Below are 24,417 nucleotides of genomic sequence, written 5' to 3' on the forward strand. Positions count from 1 at the left end.
GCCCGCAGAGAAAGGGGCGGGACTTCCTCTCCGCCAGCCAATCCCCGCGCGGTACGTCACAGCGGCGCATGCGCAGTGGGGGAAAGCGCCGCTTCCGGGAGCGCGACCTTCTCCGCCTCAGGCCGGGCCGGGCGGGTGAGTTCGGTTCGGGGACCCGATACCGGCGTGGGTCCGGGGAAAGGGCGGCTCCGGGCCCCGCTGGGTGTGCGGTGAGCGCCCCACAGCCTGCTCGGAAGCGACTTGCGCGTATCCCACCCCCGTTTGTGTGTGCAGGGGGGCAGCGAAGATGTCGGCGCCAACGATGGCGGAGAGGAAGGCCTGCTGGGGGGCCCGGGACGAGTTCTGGCACTGCCTGGACAGCCACGCAGAGGATGCCGCCAAGTGCGAGAAGCTGCGGCTCTCCTTCGAGTCGCTGTGTCCGCAGCAATGGGTGAGCAGCATCTCCCCCGCCCCCTCCGGCTTCCCCAAGCAAGGAGGGAGCCAGGAGCAGCCCCCACGGGGTCCTAAAATGGTTGGTCCTAAATGGTTGTAGGTGAGGGCAGCTGCCTGTTATCCGTGGGTTTCCCCTAGATAACCCTGCACCTTCCTAAAACGGAATTGGTTTGCTCGTTTTCACTCAAGTTAAAATTCTTGAGCAAGCCCCTGACTGGCCCAGGATCTATGAAGAGTATAAAGTGTGCAGTGTAAAGGGAAAGGAAACTCAACTCAAGCTTCCAGATAAACACACCAAGTGTGCAGGCTTCTTGTTTCATTTTTTTTAAAAATTCTGGAAGGTATTTGGAAGCTTTAATTATTTGAGGAAAGATCAGTACAGAAGGGAGGAGGTGCAGGAGTTGCAGGTGCAGAGCTGTCATACTTTCTGTAGCTTTTTTCATGCTGTTTCATTGCACAGTAAACCATCTGCTTACATGGAGCTCATTGATGCTTTTTGGTTTTCCTAAGATGTTACAATTCTTTTTTTTACTTGGCCTTTTAGTACCAGTGGTGCTGAACAGTTTCTGCTGGAGCTTGTAGACTGAAGTCAGCTAAAAAAAAACTCAGGTCCCTTCAGAATTTCTGCACTTCCTGACACTTTTAAGCACTGCAGTTCTGCCATGTGGCATTGCCCCCACACACCAGTGGCTGCAGCTGATGTTTTAAGAGGTCACATAGTCTGTGGCAGTGTAAAAAAGCTGCTAGGTTGATTTTTTTATTAGAAATAATCCCTGTTCACAGGAGGGAAAATAGCAAGGCTCTGCACATTACTTTTTTTAGATGTCTGTGGAAGTAATAGGGTGGCTGTGATGGGGGAGTTGAGGCTCAGAATTATAAAAACACCCACAAACCAGAAAAAAAGTCATCCCCCAACCCACTTCCTCTTTGGAGAAACCCCTAATTTAATTTAGTTAAAATCCTCCTTAAACTCAGTGATCAAATACTGTTTATTCCTCACTCTTTTGATGAACAAAAAGGCCCTTCCTCTGCTGGTTTCTTCTGACAGAGATCTTTTTTTTTTTTTTTTTTTTAAACAGGTTAAATATTTTGATAGAAGAAGAGACTTTTTAAAATACAAAAAAAAACTTGAAACAGAAGGGTTTCATCCTCCAGAGGCTGCTGGGAAGTCTTAGGCACCCTGCTGGCAATAAAAATGTGGTAAAAATACAGAAGGAAGGAGCACAAGAAAGCAACAGAAGCTGCTTGAGCTCAAGCCCTGGTAACCTGGCTGCTCCCTGAGATGCAGCCTGCCTCTTGGTGCAAAGTTTGGTGCAGCTGCTGAGAAACAGTGCTCATGGACAGCTTTTAAAGAAATCTGGTTCAAAAATCTCAGGTTTTGGATGTATAATTAAGTGGTTTCACAGGAATAAAGGATTATTTAATTGTAATGTACAGATGCTAAAGGAAACAATAAATGGGGGGGTTTTCACTAAGTCAGTGTTTGTTTTTTTTTTTAAGAAAGCCACTTCTTCTCCTCAGAAATAGATGGTGGTAATGATGTGATTTGTAATTGTCATTTACCAAGTATTTCTAAGTACTTTAAAATATATTTTATATCAGACTTCAGTTGATAAATCAGAAGACCTAAGGCATCCTTGTGCATTTGGTCTGTAATTTACATATCTTGGGTTTTTTATAGGTAATAGCAATTTTTATCTTAGTGGTTACAGTCCAATCAGAATGTGTTAGAAGGATGGCAATTACTTATAATTATTGCTGCCTTTTTTTTATCACATTATGGCCTTTTCTGTAATTATTTTTTTTGTGATTACTTCACCCATGTGACTCCCTTAGAGATACAGCCTGCTGAGAGAAGGATGAGTAAATTTAACCATGCAAGGCATTAAAAAAAAAAAAAGGAGGGGCAACACAGGTAGTTTTTAATCATTTAAGTGAATTAACCTTGCAAAAATTATCTATTTTTCTGTATCTATAAGGCATTCAGAGCTTTACTGTGTTCTGATTGTGGTTATGAGGAAGGCACCACTTTAAGCATCTTCATCACCAAGTGTCTGCAGTAAAAATCCTGGGATGCAGTTTGGGGCTGTTGATGGTGCTATGCTGGTGTTCTAACAGTAGAAAAATCCCACCCCATGCAATATAAATAACATTTCTTTCCAACACAAGAGTTTTATTTCAAGAGGTGTAAAGTGTTTAAGGCGTTTAAAAATCAGAGAACAAAACATGCAGAAGAAGAACCCTCGTTCACCCTGAGTCTGTCTCTCCACCTATCCAGATTTTTTTTCTGTTGTAGCACCATAGCCAGGCACCCAGCTGTACTGTAAGGCACAATTTTAGGAATTATTTTTGTTTTTGCCTGATGACTTGCTGCCTGGTGTACTCCCAGATCAGCAGGGCCCCGCTGACGTGGACGTTGAGCGAGCGGATGATGCCCTGCTGAGGGATTTCCACACAGACATCCAGCTGGTGGATCAGGTTTGCTGGGATTCCTTCGTGTTCATTCCTAGGAAAGAAGAAGCAGTTACTTGGATCTGAGAGAAGACAGAGGTTCCAGAAAAAAAAAAACAAAAAAACAAAACCCAACAAAAAACATGCAAAAGTCACAACAGCACCAAAACATCTGGCAAAGGGTGCACCCACCCTCAGTAGAAATGATCTTGAAAACCATAAATCCATCACAGATCGGGATGAGGTTCAACAAGGCCAAGGGCTGGGTCCTGCACTTTGGCCACAACAACCCCATGGGGAGCTCCAGGCTGGGCACAGAGTGGCAGAAAGGGACCTGGGAGTCTGGATTGACAGGAAGCTGAACAGGAGCCAGCAGTGTGCCCAGGTAGCCAAGAAGGCCAATGGCATCCTGGGCTGGCTCAGGAACAGCGTGGCCAGCAGGTCCAGGGAAGGGATTCTGCCCCAGTGCTCAGCTCTGGTGAGGCCACAGCTTGAGTCCTGTGTCCAGTTCTGGGCCCCTCAGCTCAGGAAGGAGATTGAGGTGCTGGAGCAGGTCCAAAGGAGGCAACTGGGCTGATGAAGGGACTTGAGCACAGATCCTGTGAGGAGAGGCTGAGGGAGCTGGGGGTGTTGAGGCTGGAGAAGAGGAGGCTCAGGGGAGACCTCATCACTCTCTACAACTCCCTGAAAGGAGGTTGGAGCCAGGGGGGGGTTGGGCTCTTTTCCCAGGCAACTCTCAGCAAGACAAGAGGGCACAAGAGGTCTCAAGTTGTGCCAGGGGAGGTTTAGGTTGGACATTAGAAAGAATTTCTTTCTGGAGAGGGTGCTCAGCCATTGGAATGGGCTGCCCAGGGAAGGGGTGGATTCTCCATCCCTAGAGATATTTCAAAAGAGCCTGGATGTGGCACTCAGTGCCATGGGCTGGGAACTGCAGCGGGAGTGGATCAAGGGTTGGACTTGATGATCTCTGAGGTCCCTTCCAACCCAGCCCATTCTATGATTCTATGGGAGAGCTGACTGAGCTTGGATGTAGGAGAATTCCCTGCTCCAGCAGTAGCTGAGCACCCAACATAATGAATGACTCCCTGCCTGCCTTTATTTTGAAACTCTCCTTACATGATGGCATCAACAGCTGCAGAAGAACTGAGCAGGGCAGCAGGGAAGCTCAGCTGCCCACGTGACACTCAGAATGAGGGGACATCAGAACTGCTGGAAGCCTTGAGCTGGAAATGTTTCACCTCTTCAGAAGCTACCAAAAGTCATCAGTAGTTAAAACTTTTTAATTAGAAGATAAAGTGATTGAGAATTATATGAAGACAAACTGCATACTAAGAGTTTTGAACAAGTGTTTGGAATCAGAATCATAGAATTTTCAGGGTTGTGACCTTTAAAATCATCCAGGTCCATCCCCCCTGCCATGGGGTGACACCTCCCACCAGCCCAGGTTGCTCCAAGCCCCATCCAGCCTGGCCTTAAAAACTCCCAGGGATGGATGGGGCTTCCAGCACCTCTCTGGGCAACCTGTGCCAGGGTCTCACCACCCTGATGGGGAAGAACTTCTTCTTAACATCCAACCTAAATCTGCCTTCCCCTAATTTGAACCCATTCCCCCATGTCCTATCCCTACCTAACATTCTAAAATTCCCTCATTTCTTTTCTGCCCAGTTTGTCCTAAAAGGATGGACAGACAAACCCTTCCTCCTGGTCTCAGTGGCCCAGTAATTCCAGGAGCTTTCTGGCACTTTCCTCTAGATTTCTTGAAGCACTCTCCCCTTTGTTACACCCAAGAGCTGTCTGCCTGGAGAAATTCATCATTGCTTCTCTCTGAAATGGTCCCAGCCTCTACTTGCACTGCAAAGCTTTGCTACTTCATCCTGAGCCTCAGTGTAGGGTAATTAAATATCTGGAGAAGGATCATTCAGGAGGAGATACCAATAGTTACCACTCCCCAGCACACAAAGCCAAGCTCTGCTCTTTCCACAATCACTTCTTCTAAAGCCACCTTTACCTTGGGTTTGACAAACTCTGTCAAGTAGAAGGGATGGATGGCAAGAGGCAGATTTACAGAGAATTCTGTGTTCTTACCCCAGCAGCAGCAGTGACTTCTCTGGGAAGGAATATTCTGTCAGATCAAAACTTTTAGCTGTCTGCTCCACACCAATAATAGTGTAGCCTTCTGTTTTTTTCTGCTGTAAATAATCAACAAGCTGAGATGGTTTCACCTGTCCAGCAGAGAGAAATACACAAGTATTTAAATACTGCCATTTTTAAAATTCCAAAATTACTGTAAAAATCAATTTACTTGGACTGTTTTAAAGATGAATGACTCCCCAAAGATTGTCCATAACTTACTAACATTTTAAGGGCTCTTAAGTAGCACGGAAGGTTGAGTAATGCCACTCTACAAATACAATGAAAAATCAGAATTCTGTTTTAGGCAGAGCACACTACAGCTGCCTTGTTCTGAAAGAAAGTCTTAATAGGCTGAAAATACATGGGAAAAAACTATGAAAAAGCTGAACTAAATTTTTCCAACAACAAACAAAGCTGATCTTGAAATCCCAATTATTATAAAATTTCACAAAAACATTTCCTACCAAATACTAAACAGGAAGATTGAAACCCTCATTTTTGTAAGCAACAAAATAGGTTCTAAAAGCTTGACACAAGTTAGCTTCAGGCAAACTCAAAGATCACCCCCATGGAGTTACCAAAAGCACTGGACCAAGCAAGAAAAAAATGAAGTGTTGTTCAGCTTTTACAGATAAACCTTAAATTCCAACACACCTCTACAGCACACAGATTAAGATTCAACAGTGAAATCTCACATAATCAGCTACAATACAAAATTAAAACTATTTTTTTATGAGGGTGACCCACAGTCAAGATGTCAAGACCAAGTCTCAGAGATAACAGTGGCAACTTTTGTTTAAAAAAAAGTATTTTGCAGGAGAAAAAAAAAAAAAAAAAAAAAAACAGGTCTCTGAACTATGCAGCTGATGAACTGAGGATGTTCAGTATATTTTTTAGCTATTAAAAAGTTTCCATTCACCTCAACCAGGGGGAGCCACTGCTCTGCAGAAACACTGAGGTGCTGGAACTGTTTATCCTGTACGTAGTGAAGGCTGCCAACCACCAGGGCAGATGCTCCAAATATTTCACTTGTACGACATAAACCTGCAAAAGGAATTCAATTTTTGAGAAATGGCTATTTTAGTCCTCTCTTTTTAAAGAATTGCAAGTCCTCCTTAGATCTGCTCCAAATCACAGCTTCTTCCATACAGTTTACCACGAAAAAAAAAAAAAAATTGTTTTGTAATGCAGCAGAAAGATGAAAATCAGAACAGCACTGCCTGACAGGGTGTTGCTACAACAGTAATTACACAGAATAAGAAGTCAGCAGAGATGGATGGACACACACACAGACACTTAAGCTCTAAATTCAGTACCAGGCTTGAGAGACTCACACATCACAGCATCACAATGCAGACAGCACCAGCTTGTGGGCATAATTTTCATCAAGAGTCTCACTGCAGTTATTTAAGCTGCTGACAAGAGCAAGCACCATGCAATGAAGTATTTGTGGGATTTATTGTATCACAGCTTGTGAAGGAGCACTTTATGGTCCAGAAGTCTTGAGGAACTTCTAGGTTTCCAAGATTTGGTACCATTGTTAGAGAAAAAAATGTAAAAGCAAATTATGGCATCCAACTGCATACAGGGCTGAAAACCAACTGCAACAAAGACTATAAAAACAAGAAGAAACTGAGCATGGTTTACAGCAACATTCTATTTAATTCATGCATGTTATGTGAAATGTAATTTTTCTTATTTTTCAAAAGCATCTGTAGAAGACCCCTTCTTCTGAAGCAGGTAATATTTCTTTTGGTTACCAATTTTTTTGCAGGATAATGATTTATGTCTCCAGAGAGTACTTAAAATATCTTTTTAATTATCAGCACAAGACAAAATTAATTCTTATTATCCAAACTGGCTCTGAAATCTAAAATAAAAGTTAAAAAACTGTGCAATCACAACCTTACCTCCTAAATTGGTTGGTTTATCAATAAGTGAAGCTACCACAATCAGCCTGCTGTTTGATTTCCCAAGCTTAGCAGCACGATCCTGAAACACCATTTCCAGGTCTGAACTAGGAGTACTGTTCTTCCAGGGTATGATTTTTTTCTGAACATCAGTCCATTCTGTCTGGCTATCTGTTTCAGCTGAATTTGAACCTATAAAAACAAATATTAGTCATATGGATGGGCAAGTGGTAGTGAAACCACTGCTTCAGTGAAAATTATCTAAATGGTGATACTGCAGACACCACCAGTCATCATTATTAGTTTATGAGATAAATACTTTGCTTACACAGATACAAGGCTACAAAACCCCACAAAGAGGAGACTGAGCAGGGATGTATACAGCTGCTACATACAAATAATTATATTTAAGCTAAATTAAGTATGCTTGTACCCATGTCCTGCTGAGACCAGTCACTTGGCTTCAGGTCAAGAAGTTTTGTTGCAGAACGGGACCACTGAAATGTTGGTGGCAAAGGAATTTCAGGGAATCTGTCAAATTTAGAGAGGGAGATCCATTCATCCTCAGCAAGTTCTGAAAGGCGTGGGAGAGTGTAGAATATTGTCTGCAATGTAACACAGTGTTACTAACAAAGCAGCACTAAAGCAAGCAAAAAAGGTAGTAAATTATTCTCTGCTAATTTTATTGTACACAGCTTTTTTATTTAGCATTCTATTATTTTACTACTTGTTTTTCCTGGCACATAACTATCTCTCAATATATTCATCACTGTACACACAGTTCATAAATCTAATCTCTGCCTCTTTCTGATTAGACCTTTCAAAGGATCTGCATCACCACCTGTTCTGAAACTGCAGAACACCCAAGAATTAACACCATGCTTCTCAGCACACAAGTCTTGTGCAAATATTTTACGTGCAAGTAACCCTGAAGAATTTTCAGATGCCCTTATGAACTTCTGGCACAGAATGAGGACTGATTAAATGTCAAAAGCATTAAAATCTAGTGGTAAAATCCAGTCCCAATGCAGCTAACCATGATTCATCCAGAAGAAGCAAACACAAGCACCAAGGCAAAGGCTGAGGAAGAAGAGTTCAAAACCCAGACATTTTATTTATCCCAATGCACCCTCAAGCTGAACATACAGCCTGAATACAGTTATCTACTTAACAGGTATTAGCCTGGCTTTGTTTTCTTGCTCAGGATTTTAACTTCCTCATTTTCTAAGTCATGCCAAGCATATTTTAATGTTCATAGAAGTATTTCATAGAATCATAGAATTGTCTGGGTTGGAAGGGACCTCAGAGCTCATCAAGTCCAACCCTTGATCCACTCCCGCTGCAGTTCCCAGCCCATGGCACTGAGTGCCACATCCAGGCTCTTTTGAAATATCTCCAGGGATGGAGAATCCACCCCTTCCCTGGGCAGCCCATTCCAATGGCTGAGCACCCTCTCCAGAAAGAAATTCTTTCTAATGTCCAACCTAAACCTCCCCTGGCACAACTTGAGACCTCTTGTGCCCTCTTGTCTTGCTGAGAGCTGCCTGGGAAAAGAGCCCAACTCCCCCCTGGCTCCAACCTCCTTTCAGGGAGTTGTACAGAATGTCAGTTAAAAAAGATAAAATTCCTTTTCTGAAAGATGGCCCTGTTTGTGCCAGAACACACATGCCCCTTCCCACTTCCATGCTTATCTTCTATGTTCAGCTCAGCTCCTCTCTCTTACTTTTATATCTGCACCCTTATTTTTGCCTGCCTTCCCTCAGTGTTTATTCAGCTCTTAAATCATTTAAGCTATGACTGCAGGGACAGCTGAAGAAGATGCTCTTGGAGTTATGTATCTGGATGCCACTCATATCAAACAAAATTTTTATTAAACAACCCCAAGATGCTCCTAAGAACACGAGATGTCTCAAAAATCCTAACAAACTACACATGATTAAGTAGGTGCTCTTCAGTTATTAGAAGTAACTTTTCCAGCCACGAAGGTAAAACCTGATTAATTCCCACACAGCTGGGCACAGTCATCACACATACCTCCTTTTAATTGACTTAGGTTTTTTTAACACAGAAATAATTAGAGAATTAAGCTGCAGCCTTAGTCTACAATCAATCACACTTTAGGTGAAGTAATTTTTCAGAATTTTTAAATGAGTAATAGTTGACCATTATTCATCCTACATTAGAACAAACTCAAAGAAAAAAAAATTGTTGTACAGCTACACTGTGATCAGCAGCAGGCTCAGACTTGCCTCCAGACTATAATCCTCAAGTGGATGAAATGTTGCAAAGAAGAAATGGTCTTGAATTCTCTGCCAGTTCCTCCTAGCATTCCTGCAATGGCAGAAAAGATGCACAAAAAAGGCAATATTAGAGCTTTTTTCAATTGTGAAATTGCATTAAGGCAACCAGGTTATAATTTATTATACATCAACGGGGAAGAAAATACTTCAACAATTAACAAGGACCCATTTTAACAATAAAACAAAACCCCACAAAAATCCCAGCATTCAGGAAATAAGTCTTACTTATGTTTGAAGAAAAGCCCATACCATGCCTCCAAATTCTATTACTTAAGGAAGCAAGTTTCACAAAAAAGGGAATCATCACATCACATCACATCATGTCCAGGCCCTCTGAAGGAAACCAAATGCTAGCTTATAGTTCAGTGACAACTTTTGGCTGTCAAAAAGAAAGAAATACATTTCTGCTATTTTTTTTTCATCTCGTGTCTTCACATGGGTGATTTAACAGTGACTGGAAAAATTAATATGACTGTTCTCAAAGAAAGGAAAAAAAAAAAAAAGCATGTCAGCAGCAGTCCCAAATTTACGTTGATTTGCAGCACTATTGGAAATTCTAAATTACTTCTTAAAAACAGGGCTAAGAAGGATACAAACACACATGGTACAAAATTTAACTCAATTGCTGTACTTCCAAACCAGTAAGCAGAAAAGCACTTCTGTAAAACTCATTTAGCCATCAGCCCAAATTAATTTCCCTGTCCATTTTTCTCCCATGCAATTTTTTTCAAATACTAAAAACACTTAAGAGTTTATATTTCAGAATTTATTACTACTGGGAAGGTTGCAAGAATTATTTGTATTGCCTCAAAGCCCATCAGGTAAGAAAATCAAGCACTCCTGACTGTCTTTTTATTACCCCATCCATAAACTATGAGCACTGTTCAAGTATGCCTTGAGTTTTTTCCTGATGTGCTTTCAGACTGAATCATCACTTCATTTTCTTTGCTGACAATCTGATTTCAGTTTCCAAGCCTTGGTTTATCTTTAAACAGAATAATTATCCCAACCCTTACTACCAAAAAACACCCCAAATAAATAGATAAATTACCAAATAGATAGATAAATTATCTAGATAAATTATCTTTTTTTAAAGGTTGGACTTGCTGCAAATGGCTCACAACCTTAAGCTGTATATCAGAAAAATGTGACTAACCCTGTGCCATGCATGTTTTCCACTTGTTGAAGGCTGGATTCAATGACTGGGGTCAGAGCTTCAAATTCTTCCACGTGCAGCACCCTGCACACAGCCCAGATTTTTTTAAGGGCAATTAATGCATAAAGTCGGACGCTGAAATTATGATTGAAACACCACTGCAGAACAACTATCAGGGCTTTCTTCAAAGCTGCTTTCTGAAAAACAAACAAGAAAACCCCACAAAACCCAACCCAAACCGAAACCAACAAAGATAATGATTTTTCTTTCAGTTTTGTTAAGTCTTAAATGCACCATTTAGAAGTGTGGCCCAAGAAACCCTGGCTTCCTCCCAAGAGAGCCTTTCAGAAAGTCCAGAGCTTTAGCAGTAAATGTGTTGTGCAAATAAAAGCTTCAGAACATGGTCCTGAGTATTTTCTTGCTTCTCACTAGGGCACAGACCTAAAGCCTCACTCGGATTTTGAAAATGGATTTATTTGCTTTATAAAAAAATTATTTCTGCATACGAGGAAGCATCTATGAAATTCTGGTTTTCTAGCACTTCAGAAAGCTGATCTTGTAAATTTATACTGTTTAGTAAAAATGACAGAAATGCCAGGACTGCTACATATATAAAGCAGTTGATTTATTTATTGTAACATCTGACTGTGTTTAACCCTCTGTTTTAAAGTTCAATTTAAAAAAACCTGAAAACTCCAAATACAGAACTCTAAATAATATGGACTACCTATTGCCCAAGCACTCCATATTAGAGTGCTGGGAGTCTATAGAAAGATCACCTTTCAGGTTACATTTGCCCAATTTCATGCTGATTAAACAAGAGCAACAAGAAAAACAACCCCAGGTGTATCCATGTTTAGTTAAAACTGAAGCAGCTATCTAGAAAAACTCACAGGAATCAAGCCCTCTGTACCCAGAATATCTCCTATTTAGCTAATTTCTGCCCATGCAGTATGTTAGAGAGGAAACAGGAAGAGTTGGTGCTTGCCATAAAAAAGGATTCCTCAGTAGGAAGTAGGTATTAAAAAGGTTTTGAAAAGAGATTGAAAAAAAGATGGGGTTTATTTCAGAAACTCACATACAGTGCAGCTGAATAAACACTATTAATCAAACTTACCTTCTCTGAGGTATTTTGAAGAATGATGTCAAAGTGTGCCAACACTGATAAAAATGTGCAGATGCTTGTTTTAAGCTTTTCTTCATCCTAAAGCATAAGTGAATGTAAGAAGAAACATGCATACATAAAATGTTTTCATACCATTTAAAATTTTCACAGCATCTTTTGCAGGTGCAATAACATCAACACTATTAAAACCCCAATTCGTTTCCACAGCAAAATTTACTAAAAAAAAAAACAAGTTTGTATTATTAAGATTTTGGAGAGGTGGGGGTTTTAACACATGGTTTGCTGACACACTGGAGGGAAGGGGGGACACCCAGAAGGACCCTGACAGGCTGGAGAGGTGGGACCTCAGCTTCATGAAGCTCAAAAAGGCCAAGTGCTCAGCTCTGAGAGGGGACAAGCCCAGGCACAAGCAGAGGTTGAGTGGAGAATGGATTGAGAAGAACCCTGAGGAAGAAGGACTTGGGGGTGTTGGATAATGGGATGCTCAAGGTGTGCCAGCAATGAGGACCTGCAGCCCAGAAAGCCAACCATATCCTGGGCTCTATCAAAAGGATGGTGAGGTGATTCTGTCTCTGTTCTGCTCTTGTGAGACCTCACAGGGAGCACTGGGTCCAGCTCTGGGTCCAGCAAACATAAGGACCTGGAGCTGCTGGAGGGCCACAAGGATGCTCAGAAGTCTGGAGCATCCCTCTGATGAGGACAGGTTGAGTTGGGGTTGTTCATCCTGGAGAAGGGAAGGCTCCAAGGAGCCCCTATAGCAGCCTGACAGTACCAGCAGAAGCTACAGAAAAGCAGGGGAGGGACTTTTGATAAGGGGATGAAATGATAGGACAAAGGGGGATGGTCCCCATTAATCCATTTTGTTACAGCATTGCACTGGGTGCTAAAGTTCAGCTTATTTTTCACTATGATCCTGACACTGCTTTTCAGAGTCACTGTTATCTGGGATAGCCTCTGAAAATGCCACCTGTATTTTTCATAAATCTAGATGTCTTCTGCCTGCTCTGTTTGTTTGAGTGGGCCCACTGTGATGCAGTACATTTGTTATCAGCATGAGATCATTTTGTTCCAATAAATTATCAATTCCAACTGCCTGAGTATTTGGAAGGAATCCTGAAATAGAAAAAGCTTACATCCCTTACAGCACTTTTCATCAGTTCATAGGCAAGCCATATTTATGCATTTAAAAAAAGTATAAAATGAAAACTAAAAGTTTTTCCCCTATGCAGAAAAACCCCAAGGAAAACAAAAAAACACAACACATCACTAGCAAGCAAAGTCATTCTCAGAACAGTATTAAAAACCCTGCCCTGTTTGGGGCAGAAAAATGTGAATATAGTTTTCCAATTTTTCTATTTCATTTCAATTCTTGTCCTAAAGTTAGGATTAAAAAAAAAAAAAAAAAAAGAAACATACATAAAACTACATTGGCAAGGATCTGAATACAGACAAATGATGCAGGTCAAGAAGAACCCAAGACATTAAAATAGAAGTCAGCTCTTCTCAGTCAGCCCTTTCAGGATTTTTGGGTACCAATATTCAGACTCTACCTCCAGTTTTGGAGCCACATTACAGAACTCCACTGTGAGAGAAATTCATCTTAAAAGCTCCAAATACAGTGTGTGTTATGCAAGATAGGTTCCCACTGACAATGATGCTGAAGACAGAAGCTGGTGTGGAAAGCTCAAGTGACTTTGTGGCATCAACAACATAAAAGGAAATATCCCAGATGGATAAATTCACTTGACTTCAGCCACTTCTAGATCACAAATTTCTAAATGTCTAAGACTACAGTCCAGACTCACTTCCAGGATAATTTAATCAACAATCCATGACTTCTAAAAAAAAAAAATTGGAATACATAGAAAGATACCACCTAGGAAGACAAACTGTACCCTCTTTGTTCAAGCTACTCAAGTGAATGCCAAAGTTCTTACTTACATAGGAAAAGCAATCCCAGAATTTATTAAGGAATTGGGGGTATTTATGTAGACTCAAGATAACAATCCATTCTATGAAGTATTTCACAGATGCCTGATTGTTACCAAATCCAGCCTGGAAAACTTTGTCAAGGGTTCCACACAAAAAAGTCTGAAAAAACAAAACCAAGCAACCATTTAGTATCTTGCTACAGTTATTTCCATGGACAAAAAAAAAATCTGAACAGAAGAACATTCCCTGCTTTGACATAATGCTACAAGTATTTTTAACATTCACATAACCCATTTTAGAACCATCTAATGTCTGTATTACACTTTTCAAATAGTTTATTATGAAGGAGCATTTGACGAAACTAAAATTTCTCAATTATCTGTGAGGTTATGAAGTAGCAACATTTCTACTGACTGAAAAGCTTTGAACCAGACAGTCAGAACAGGGTTTTCACCAGCTCTAACATACTACAGTTCACAAATCCCAGAACCAGTTTTCAGTGACCTCTAGAAATGCCTCATAAATCCACGACTTTGGATGGAGAGAACAAAACTACACAAAACTTCTACATCAGCAACAGAGATTACATGTCTGAAATTTAACACATGCAGTTTGCAGTTATTACTGACAGTATAGATCTATTTATGTAAGAATTTACAGTGAAAAGCAATACCTGGTCAAGCTTTGGAAGAAGGACTAAGAGTGTTTGCCATACCCGGTTTTTAATTCTGTGATGCAAAGAATTTGCGTAATAGCGTGTTCTAGATCTGGACACCAGCTCATCCTAAAAGCAAATTAAAAGGTTTATCAGCTATTCTTCAATAAAATTGAACACATGGAAATATACTTCACTGTACTGAGAAAGCAGTATCCTCTTGCACAGGTAGTATCAGGGTTAAAGTTAGGAAAAATATATTTATTTCTTGTGTTTAAATTTTGACGCTCGACCGTGAAAAGTTCAGAAAGTTGAAAAATACACTTAGCATCTTCACTTAAGATCACAGAAATGTTAAAGACTCTTCAAACAGCAGAAAGTTGAAGAATTTACAGCATCTACTGTAAATATGCATGAACATTTCAAATAATATTACATCAAGTGGAGCATGAAGGCTCAAGCTGTTTAGTTACCTAAGTAGTAAAGATCCTAAGTGAAGAGATGAGCACATCACTGAAAACATTTCTGCTTCAGTGTCTACAGTTTAAAAATGGGTTTAGCCATGCTACCAACTAGCTCAGATTGTAACTACAGCTTTGAGGCAGAAATTGATATTCTACAATGTTTTATGTGAAAGAAAAGAGATGAGATAAATGGAGCTTTAGCAAGATTTAAAATTCATGTTCTCATATAGCTGAGATTCTTTCCTTACACACTCTGTTTTGGCATTCAAAATACAGGGAATTCAAAACTATTGCCTCAATTTTTTAAAAAAAAAAAACTATTTGGTGATACCAGTACTGTATTAATATTAAAATGCAAATACACTTTATTTTTTCATGTCTACACTTCATATTTAAGCAAGTAAGGAAATCACTTTTCCTACTTGATTAATGTCACAACACATATTCAGCACTCTTAGGCAGGACTGAAGGATCACCCATTTCTTGTTCTTCAGACAAAAGCAGCATCCTCTAGCTCCAGAATTGCATGGGTAGTAATTTACCACTCTAGTAATTTACAGCTGTAGTAATTTACCACTGACTTTACAATGGTGCCAATGCATAACACAAGTGAAAATCAGACCCCAACCTTCTCCTTTGATTCTATTCATAAAGTGAATTACTGGACAAATCTAGACAGGCTACATAAAAGCTGTAAATACATCCTGTCAACTGTAAACAATTTGTGTTTTAATAACTGTACTACCACCACATTTATATACCAAGAGAAATGAAGTTTACTTTATCAAGCAGCTTGATGAAAATGTCTTCCATGAATGTCTTATGCAAGGTATTTGATCCATCCAACAAGCACAGGAATTTAATTGCACAGACCCGGACGTAGTGATCATCTCGAAATGTACTGTAAAATATGAAAAAAAATAAAATAAAAAAATCAAACTCTACTTGTTCAGACATAAAGAGCATTTCCTAAATTATAAAAAAGCACCAAACATCATCTTGAACAAGTTGTGTGTAGTGAGACAATATGCAAATACTCAAGCCCACAATTTTAAGGGCTGTTCAATCTCTTTCTACCTGAAGGTCTTCAGTAGCATCTTAGTATTTAAAGTAATTTTCTATTTAAAAAATTTGTTAACTGTAATCTTGTAACAACTAATTAATGCTTACAGTTGTGTTCAAATATTGTAGTTCAAAACACTTGATTGCTATTAATTACTCAGGGACATCTGGAATAATTAATGCCAGGAGTAGAATTAATGACATAATAGGTTAAAAAACACCACATTGCCATGGACTGTCACAACTTTCCAGACATCTGGAAAGCACTGACTTCTTGGGAGAAAATACTGGAGAGTATTAAACCAGAACCAGCAGCAATACATTAGAAACTCAGGTTTTAGCAGCTACTAACCCTAACCCAAAGCACAGACAGTTTCTCTGACTTTTTTTCCACTGAATAAAAGGTGGGAGTGAAGCCACAATAAAAGTTTGATCAAGCAGCTGATGCTCCCCTTTCAAGAACTGCAGGCAGAACCAATTGTCAAGTATGCAACTTAAAAAGAACTGAAACCAATGCTAAAAAGTCAAGCTCCTCTTCTGGCTGCACAAGAACCCAGGTTTCTGAGCTCTCTGGTCTACAATGATGAGGAAAAGTCTTATTTTTATGAGGTTAAAAATGAGGAAGTAGCTACTTCAGTTCCAGTCAAGTTAACAAATGGGAGATATTTTCCTGAAATTACTCAACATTTTTGTATTTGAATTATTAATGCAGTGTGATGTACACCCTTTACCAATATTTAAGGAGATTATGAATACTAATAAGAAATTGACTTCAAAACCAGCATCCTTCCTAGTGTGGCATCAATCATAACAAAGACACAATTCAGACCAAATATTTTAAGATGTCTCCTCAAAATCATTACCTTTCTGTAACAACATTTGCTGCACATTTTTCTCCAAGACTTTCTATGAAGGCATGCACATCCTGGATAAGTCTTCACAGGTGAAAGGAGACAAAGCAACAAAATTAGAAGAACAGCAGGCAACAGTTATTTAAATAATTATTTCTAAAAGAAAACAAAGTGCATAAAATTGTAACAAAAATAATAAAACAAGATTATTTTTTTTTTAAATACCTTTGGTCTCTCCTAAATACAGTTCCAAAGACACAAGCCTCAGTGATAAGTTCACAATAATTTCCAGCATTTAAGAAAGGATTTGTCAAGGCACTTCTCTCATTAACAAGGGGAAATATCCAAGATTGACAGCAATGAGTGAGGACTACATTGAAGACTCCAGTCTTTGTGGCAGACATATCTATAAGCTTGAAAATTATCTGAAAAGAAGAAATAAAAGACTCAGAATCCAGTTTTCAGAAGCACTGGAATTATTAGCATTAACCTGAGCAGATCTAGGATGCAGGTGGAGACCAGACCTGCTAAAATAGATATTATTCTAGGTATTATTCTATCTTCAACCTATTTATAATTCTTTGATTCTAAGAGCAGGTGAGAGGGCAACAAGTGCCCCAGTTCATGTTTCTGTTCACAGAAGTTAGAACTGATCTTTGCTTAGAGGAGGAGAACACCAGATCCTTCACATGAATCACCTGTTATCTGGAATAATGCACCTGAGCTTATTTCTGTGAGGACAAACCTGGTTAGCCATTTATGAGAAAAAAAAAAAGAAAATCAAACAAAATTCCTTCCATAGGAAGCCATCTCACTAATTCTCTTCTTTTAATAAGGATTACATTCATGTTGAAATCAAAAGTTTGGAAGTTCATATTTGAGTTAAAGCAGAAAAAGGTCTTTGTATTTTTTTTGTTGTCATTGAGCAGAGTATATTTGAGATATATGAAACAGCTATCTAGGACTTCTCCAAAAAGGAGAAAAACAAAACAAGGAAAACATCCCCAAAATTTTCCTTCCCTAATCCCTTCATTAGGTTAAGTGCAAGAGTAAATTCCAGTTACAACATAATTTTATTCAAGAAATTACAAGCATTTGGGAGAGGACAGGGAGATTCAAAATGATGAGGTGGGTTTTTTTTGTTTTTTTTGTAAATTCCTTTTTAGACAACACCAATTAAGAGCTGTCCATGGGAATGGTTTTCCAGTAGGCTCTTACAAGACAAAGCTTCTTCTCTTCCCTGCTCCAAAGTGATACTTCTGACAACATGACATTTCTTTGACTCCTTTTTATAGAGAAAGTGACTCTGAACTGCTGAGGCTTAAAGCACCAAGAAGCTAAGAAAGAGCCTAAGCTGAAATCCTGGAACTCAACTCTGAAGAAACAATTTTGGAAAAGAAAACAAAATGACAAAACCCAGCACCCTAGAAACATTTTACAACAAACTCCAACTTTTCTTTTAATGAAGAGAAAAACATTGCAACTTCCCTAATAATTCCAAACTTGAACATCAGGACATTTACTGAGTATTTCTCAAAATCCTGGTGCATATTTCAATTGTTTCATTAACACAGTAAAAGTCCAGCACCCACAAAATAAATGTAAGATATTGATGTTCTAGCACAATTTTAATGAGTCACAAAGAAGAAAAGCAGCAGAAGAAATGAAGCCTAAGAACACAGTGCTCTGGGCACCTCTGCAGAAGCCATTCTGGGTTTTACCACAGCAATCATCCCCCTTTTTTTTTTTTTTAACTCAAAAATTACCCCTTTGTTCCATCCCTTCTAACTCCTCTTACTGGAAAGACAGAGTGCACTGTGATAGACAAAATTCAAACCATGCTTCTGTGACAAAGCAGAACTGGGCAGCTCCATTTTTTCTTTCTCTCCAGCTAAAACTACTCAGCCATTGCACAAGGGGTCAATGGCAACAGAGACTGCCAAGGGGTGCAATAAGAATATACAGAAGGAGACACTTGCTTGGGAGCTTTCTCTTCATTTTCTTATGAAGGGGCAGAAGGTGGCTCGAGCAGATGCCCTTGGGTGGGGGTAGGAGACCTTCATTAGCTCCTGGGTGCCTGCTGGCATGGAATGTCCCACTGCAGACAATGGCACAGCTGTCACACAGGGCTCCAGACTCTCAACATGGGCAAAACACATCTTTAGATAAGGCTTGGAATAGTAACACTGAAGTTAAGACAGTCATTGGTAAGAATTGCAACAAATTTCAGGATCAAAGAAAAAAAAAAAAAAAAAACAAATTTCAAAACCTGCTACACTGAGCATACAATTAGCCATTACAGATATTCATTAAAAAAAACAAACCTAAAGGATTCCTAGAACTGAATTTTACCATTTTATGTCTCATTTTGGTTTGGGTCCACATCAAGAAGTGTTACCTACTGTTTAAAATAGATGACAGTAACATTCATTTGAAGGAAGTTTTCTATTAAACAGAAAGAGAAAACAAATGGGGCTATTTTTTTTAAGATACTAAAGGGTAACACAGAGATGTCACTGCAATTTTAACTGGCTAAGAAGTGTCAGGTTTTCTATATTTTACTGCAAAATAATTTTGTAGGGTCTGGGCTGGAAACAAAGCTGATGTGTTTGATATTTACAGTTATGAGAGTGACACCAGGACAGAGCTCATTATGATGACTCCAAGGCAAAACTGCAGCCCTTCCTAATGCAATTTTTCTGCAATGCAGCACATGAGAGCACAAGAGGAAGCACACATCTATACTGGTAACTAATTTACAATGTATTTATTGTTCTGGTAAATATGTTGCAGTCATTGTGGACTGTTTGGCACAAATATTTAACTGATGAGAAATTAGATAACTGAATTTGATTTGATTTTAGTTCAGAAGCTAAAAAAAAAACAAAACAGAAAAAACCCTAGGATTATTTTAGAAGTAGTAATAAAAAACTATTAGATAAAGGAATAATTTGTCCAGAATGTTAATAGTTTGTGAGAGTTCAGGTGGCAAATCCTGAACAAAATATTCAGGGGTAGGTGCATAATGTAAAAACAAAATAAGGACCAAAAGACAATAGCTGAAAAAAGGAAAAAAAAAGTAAAACACATTTTCAGATCAGGATAACATTTTTGTCCACTTCCTAAAGAAGAATTTTTAAACTGACCTCTTTAATTTTTTCATATGCTTGACCCTTTGCTCTTGCAGCAACAGCTAAAACCTCAGTGTCAAAGATGAACTGAACAAAAGCTTTTAGATTGGACCAAAAGATTAGCTGTGTGTTGCTCAAAGAGGATATGATTTTCCAAGCCAAATCAAATGCTTCTATGCAGAGAGACTCTGCTGACTGCAGAAGCTGAAAACAAAAAGACAGAATGGTTACCTTTGACAAAAACCACCCCCAAAACTAATAATATTGTGCAGCTGTTTTGTATTTTACCTTGGGAACAAGGACTTTCATGCAGGCAAACACAGGTAAAACTTGGTCTGAAGGAAGAATAGTTAAGGCTTCTAGTGCCAGCTCTAGAATTTTTATTGACTTTTCAGCTGTAGATGATAGTATTTCTGAATTGTCTTCATTCCCTTGAGACAGAGTTGGAAATAAATTTAAAATGAAACGAAGGCAAATCCATTGGTCCCGGACGTAGCGTGCAACAATCCTGCCCCATCCTTGAGATGCTGTCTCTTCACATGAGCTGTAAGGAAAATATTGTTCTTGGATATATATTGTATTAACTTCTCCTGCACATTCCCACTCCACCAGGAACACCTGAAGTATATAAACTCACTTCTTCAAGATGCTACAATTTACACACAGGCTCAAGGGGATACTGGACAAGTTCGTCGAAGAGAAAATTAGAAATAAAGTTTTTGCAGACACAAACACACACAAAAAAAAAAATCAGTTCTGAGCTCAGGCAGCCTCACTAGCCAAACATCTGGGAGAGTATTCAGTGAATCTAAATTGGCTGGCCTGCATGCTATGGGTCTGTGCAGTGTATTTATACTTAAGCTGGCATCAGCAATGTTCAAATTACAGCTTCATAGCACCAGAGGACTGAGCAAAAGAACCTTAGGTCTGATCCATTACAGCTGCTTTACTTTTCTAAAACCTGAATGTTAAGTCAAAAGAGCAACCAAATGAATAGTTTGTGTTGAACATTCTTCATTTTTACCTTATATAAAAAAAAAAAGTTAACAGATTAACAGTTATCAAAAGAAAAGCCAGCATCTTAATTACTGCTCCCTGCTAATCAGATTTATTCTGGAGAATTACTGAAGCTGTAGCACAGACCTACCTGCTACTTTCTGCAGTATGAGATGGCTTCTTTAACACTTCATTGAATGGCCAACAGGAAATAAATCTCCTCAGAGCATCCACAAGGTGTGCTTCAGGAATCTGACCCATCATCTCACAAACTACTGTAAGTGAAGCCATGCTAGACACCTTCTTAATTTGATCCTTAAGTGCTGGCTCCTAATTAAAATAAAAAAATACATAAACAAGCATGCAGGGATTTCTTCTAACAGGGTACAAATAAGCTACTAATACATTTGATAATACTCTTATTTGTATCACATCAAACATCCTGTGGTAGCAACTCTGTATCCTTCTCCTTTCCTAATTTCTTACCCTATGCCTCAAGTGCAATTAATCACAAGACAGAATAAACCTTGCAAAATTACTCCTTAAGTGCAGGCACCTGGCTTGTCTGTGATGGAACACTTCTTTCTGTCTTGCCAGGCACTGGTTAAGAAATATTGCTGGGCAGGAATCAGAAAAAGGATCAGGTTCACACAGTGAGAAACCCAATGCAATAAGGTAGTTAAAATTTGAAATGTGACAATTTAACTGCTCCAAGAGGCTAAAAGGTCACAACACCTACAAAAAAGGCAATAGTAGAGGTCCCTAATAATAGTAAAAGCTCAATACTATTTACATAGAGTGACTTTCAGCTATCTATAGTGCAGAAAATATTTTTCTCATCTGTAATTGCCCAGCATTTCCTTTTTTCTTATTAAACTGAAGATGTACTCTGTGTGCAGCTGAAGAAATCATCATAACAACATAATTCCACTGAGTTCAAGAGATGTTGGTAAATGTCCCAAATAAACACTAAGTTTGAACCATAAAATGTTCACATTGGAACACATAATTCACATAACCAAAGGAAAAATAAAAATGAAGTCTTGCTCTTCATTTTCTCAGGTAAGTAAACCTAGCTAATCAAATGCTTATAAACTTTTAAATGTGTTATTAACTGATTTTAAGCAACAATTCTACCTATAAAATACCAAAGATAATACTGCCCAACAAATCTTCATTTAAATAAACTCCTTTAGTAGAAGATAGTGTTTCTTTACCTTTTGAAAATACATCTGTCTCAGATATACTAGCCTCATACATACATCCATGGAATAATGAGCATAATTAAATGAAAAAGCCAAAGTTGAGTTCTGCAATTTCTTTTTCTCTTTATGTTCTAGCTTGGAAATTCAACATATCACGAACAGAAAGAACATTTTCATTTCACAGTAACTTCCTCAGTAACTCTGATCCCCAACCAAGGACAAGTATGTGTTAGGATAGATACACACACACATGCATGTTCACACAACCTTGGTCCTATTTTATTCTTCAGTAAGTTTACATTAATGTATTATGTTACAAATATAATAAAAATATAATTATTTGTACACTAAGTTGTAATTACAGTATCTTATATATAATCTAAATGGTATATAACTAAAACTAAACTATTTTCAACTTATTTTTTTAAAGCAGTATTTACTGATTTGGTTTACACTCATATTTACTGTCGTAAATAATGTTAAATTACCTCTTCACAATTTCTCTCCTGAAGATTACGAATAGATGCATTTGCCAGGCACAAAATGAAATTTTTGAGGGATTGTGCTTTCTCCCAGGTGACTTTCAAGCCCAAATTCACCATCTCTCGAATCAGATCTAAATACAGATCACAACGATCCAGATCACCAACCTAAAAAGGAGGAAACAAAGGTAAACTGAAGCATTAAAATAATTACTGGAAAGAAAGGAAACCATCAGTAACAATCAGGGTAGAAGCCAAACAGCCACTTCAAAAAATGCCACTTTACACTTTGTCCATCTCCTTGCTACAGTTGGCTCTTCCTTTCAAACTCCCCTGGTCTCGTCCCTTCTTCCCAATAGTCTATCTAAATAAAGTCCTTACTAAATTAACAAATTTACTTTCTAGGTGTTTATAGATTTGATTGGAAAGCTAGGAACACTGGTAAATCAAGTTAGCAATTTAAACCACACCAAAGAATGCTTCCTAGTGACTTCTTACAGTGTTCAACTCATTTGTAGTAAGCCGGCGGAGAAGAAATTGAAGAATACTCTCCATGGGTGTCAGTAGAGACTTCAGGATAAAAACCATTACCCCATCTGTGTAAAAAGGAAAAAAATCAGTATTAACATACAGAGATACACCTTGGCTACAGAAATTAATTAGATCATGCAGATTTAATTAAGTTACAGAGTGAAAGTTATACAGTAGTAAGTATGTAAACACCAAAGACTACATTAAAATAGTTCCCTACTCTTCAGCACTCTAAGCCATAGGGCTGAACCAAACCAGATGATATTATTTCCTGAACCCTATCATGAATTAGTGGACCAAAACTCACCCAACACCAGAAGACCAAATTTTGCAACTTCTAGCAAATACTTTCATGGTATTCTCAATCCTCTGGACAGTTTATTACTGAACTTACCTTTTAATACAGAAGTTTCCATACCCAGCAATTATTGTATGCAATAAAAATGCAGTTAACCATTTGTAATTTGTACAGGAGTGAAAACTGGTGTTTGGTTGGGTTTGGTTTTGTCTGTTTAGAAACAATCCAGCTTTGGATATAGAGTAATCTTACAAGATTTCAGCCAAATAGCTTCCTGGCATCAGACTAAATAAAACACAGGAAATGCAACACTTTCTCTAAGGAAGAGCTTGGCTAAAAGTATAACATGTGCATAGCATGTCACAAAATAACACAAAATCACACATGGAGAGTAGGTCACTCTAGTAAAACAAATTTAACCACAAGTGTGCTCCAATCTGTGTTTCACAGGCAAGGGCTAATTGAAAGGCAAAGAAATAACTTATCAATATGAAAATTGAGGTAACATGCTCAGCATGACCACCCTGTTCTAAAATATCAGTTATTTTTAGTTTCAGTATGTAGAAGAGTTACCCAGAGTTACTCTGCTGGATTTTTTCTGAGGCTGACCCTGACTTAGATTTTATGTAGCGAAATTGTCATGAAGTGAAAGACCTTCAAAAGGCAGAAATATAAAAGAATGTATTTCCAGATATTTCAGATCTATATTGTACTTACTGCACTTCCAATCTTCTCTTAAAAGAGCTCCCTGGACTGCATTTCTAATGCTTAATTTATTTAGAACAAAGTTTAACTATGTCAGGTTATCACCACATTCCATTATGTCTCAAATCACTAATCTAACTCCTGCAATTAAAATTCAGAAATTCTTTACATAAACACATCAGACAGCCAAATTCAAGTCACTACTCAGGGCTCTGTAATACTACCAAAAAAGTCATTAGCATATAATTACTGTTAAAGTCTAACAAGAGTACAGACAGCAAAACGTGCAAAAAAATGCTATGGCTTTCAGCATGCAGTGCAGCCTATTCTATAGGCTAGAATATATCCTATTCTATCCATATTATTCTATTCTATTCTATTCTATTCTATTCTATTCTATTCTATTCTATTCCTATTATTCTTAAATATTTCCCAATTGTTATTATTTTTGGTTTTGCAAGCTTTCCTTTCTTCTTCAAAACTGTTCTTACATTTTATGTTATTAAAAATAAAATAAAAATCTCCAAAAAATCTGGGGAAGTAGAAACCAAATGCCAAGATCCCTCTTGTGCTAGTTCAGCATCCTAATTTACAAAA

General features: G+C 38.6%; 2 protein-coding genes across 4 annotated transcripts in view; one reads left to right on the plus strand and one right to left on the minus strand.

Annotated features, from left to right (window-relative positions):
- Positions 1-104: 104 nt before the first annotated feature.
- Positions 105-1,907, plus strand: COA6 (cytochrome c oxidase assembly factor 6). The gene is made up of 2 exons (XM_071739033.1): positions 105-430; positions 1,512-1,907. The coding sequence occupies exons 1-2, from the start codon at positions 287-289 to the stop codon at positions 1,605-1,607; spliced, it is 240 nt and encodes a 79-aa protein (XP_071595134.1). The 5' UTR covers positions 105-286; the 3' UTR covers positions 1,608-1,907.
- A 676-nt stretch (positions 1,908-2,583) lies between these two features.
- TARBP1 (tRNA guanosine 2 -O-methyltransferase TARBP1) overlaps positions 2,584-24,417 on the minus strand; it is a 36,748-nt gene continuing 14,914 nt past the window's right edge. The window contains exons 13-30 of one of the 3 annotated variants that reach the window (XM_071739002.1): positions 22,785-22,882; positions 22,293-22,454; positions 20,751-20,929; positions 19,892-20,147; positions 19,619-19,807; positions 16,698-16,897; positions 16,485-16,556; positions 15,340-15,460; positions 14,156-14,224; positions 13,450-13,599; positions 11,500-11,586; positions 10,383-10,579; positions 9,176-9,257; positions 7,360-7,531; positions 6,927-7,118; positions 5,936-6,060; positions 4,969-5,105; positions 2,584-2,938 (exon numbers count right to left, since the gene is read on the minus strand). In XM_071739002.1, coding sequence (XP_071595103.1) covers positions 2,776-2,938; positions 4,969-5,105; positions 5,936-6,060; positions 6,927-7,118; positions 7,360-7,531; positions 9,176-9,257; positions 10,383-10,579; positions 11,500-11,586; positions 13,450-13,599; positions 14,156-14,224; positions 15,340-15,460; positions 16,485-16,556; positions 16,698-16,897; positions 19,619-19,807; positions 19,892-20,147; positions 20,751-20,929; positions 22,293-22,454; positions 22,785-22,882 — 2,651 coding nt within the window. In that variant the 3' untranslated portion in view covers positions 2,584-2,775. Of the gene's footprint in view, positions 2,939-4,968; positions 5,106-5,935; positions 6,061-6,926; positions 7,119-7,359; positions 7,532-9,175; positions 9,258-10,382; positions 10,580-11,499; positions 11,587-13,449; positions 13,600-14,113; positions 14,225-15,339; positions 15,461-16,484; positions 16,557-16,697; positions 16,898-19,618; positions 19,808-19,891; positions 20,148-20,750; positions 20,930-22,292; positions 22,455-22,784; positions 22,883-24,417 lie in introns of all 3 variants that reach the window. The other 2 variants (XM_071739001.1, XM_071739000.1) reach the window with 2 other exon arrangements.

This window comes from Heliangelus exortis, chromosome 3, assembly GCF_036169615.1.
Source record: "Heliangelus exortis chromosome 3, bHelExo1.hap1, whole genome shotgun sequence".
In the NCBI taxonomy this organism is placed as follows: Eukaryota; Metazoa; Chordata; class Aves; order Apodiformes; family Trochilidae; genus Heliangelus; species Heliangelus exortis.

Coding starts and splice junctions, on each gene's coding strand:
- COA6 (XM_071739033.1), top strand. CDS start 287: ATGTCGGCGCCAACGATGGCGGAGAGGAAGGCCTGCTGGGGGGCCCGG. Junction 431..1,511: donor CGCTGTGTCCGCAGCAATGG/GTGAGCAGCATC, acceptor TTTTTTAAACAG/GTTAAATATTTTGATAGAAG.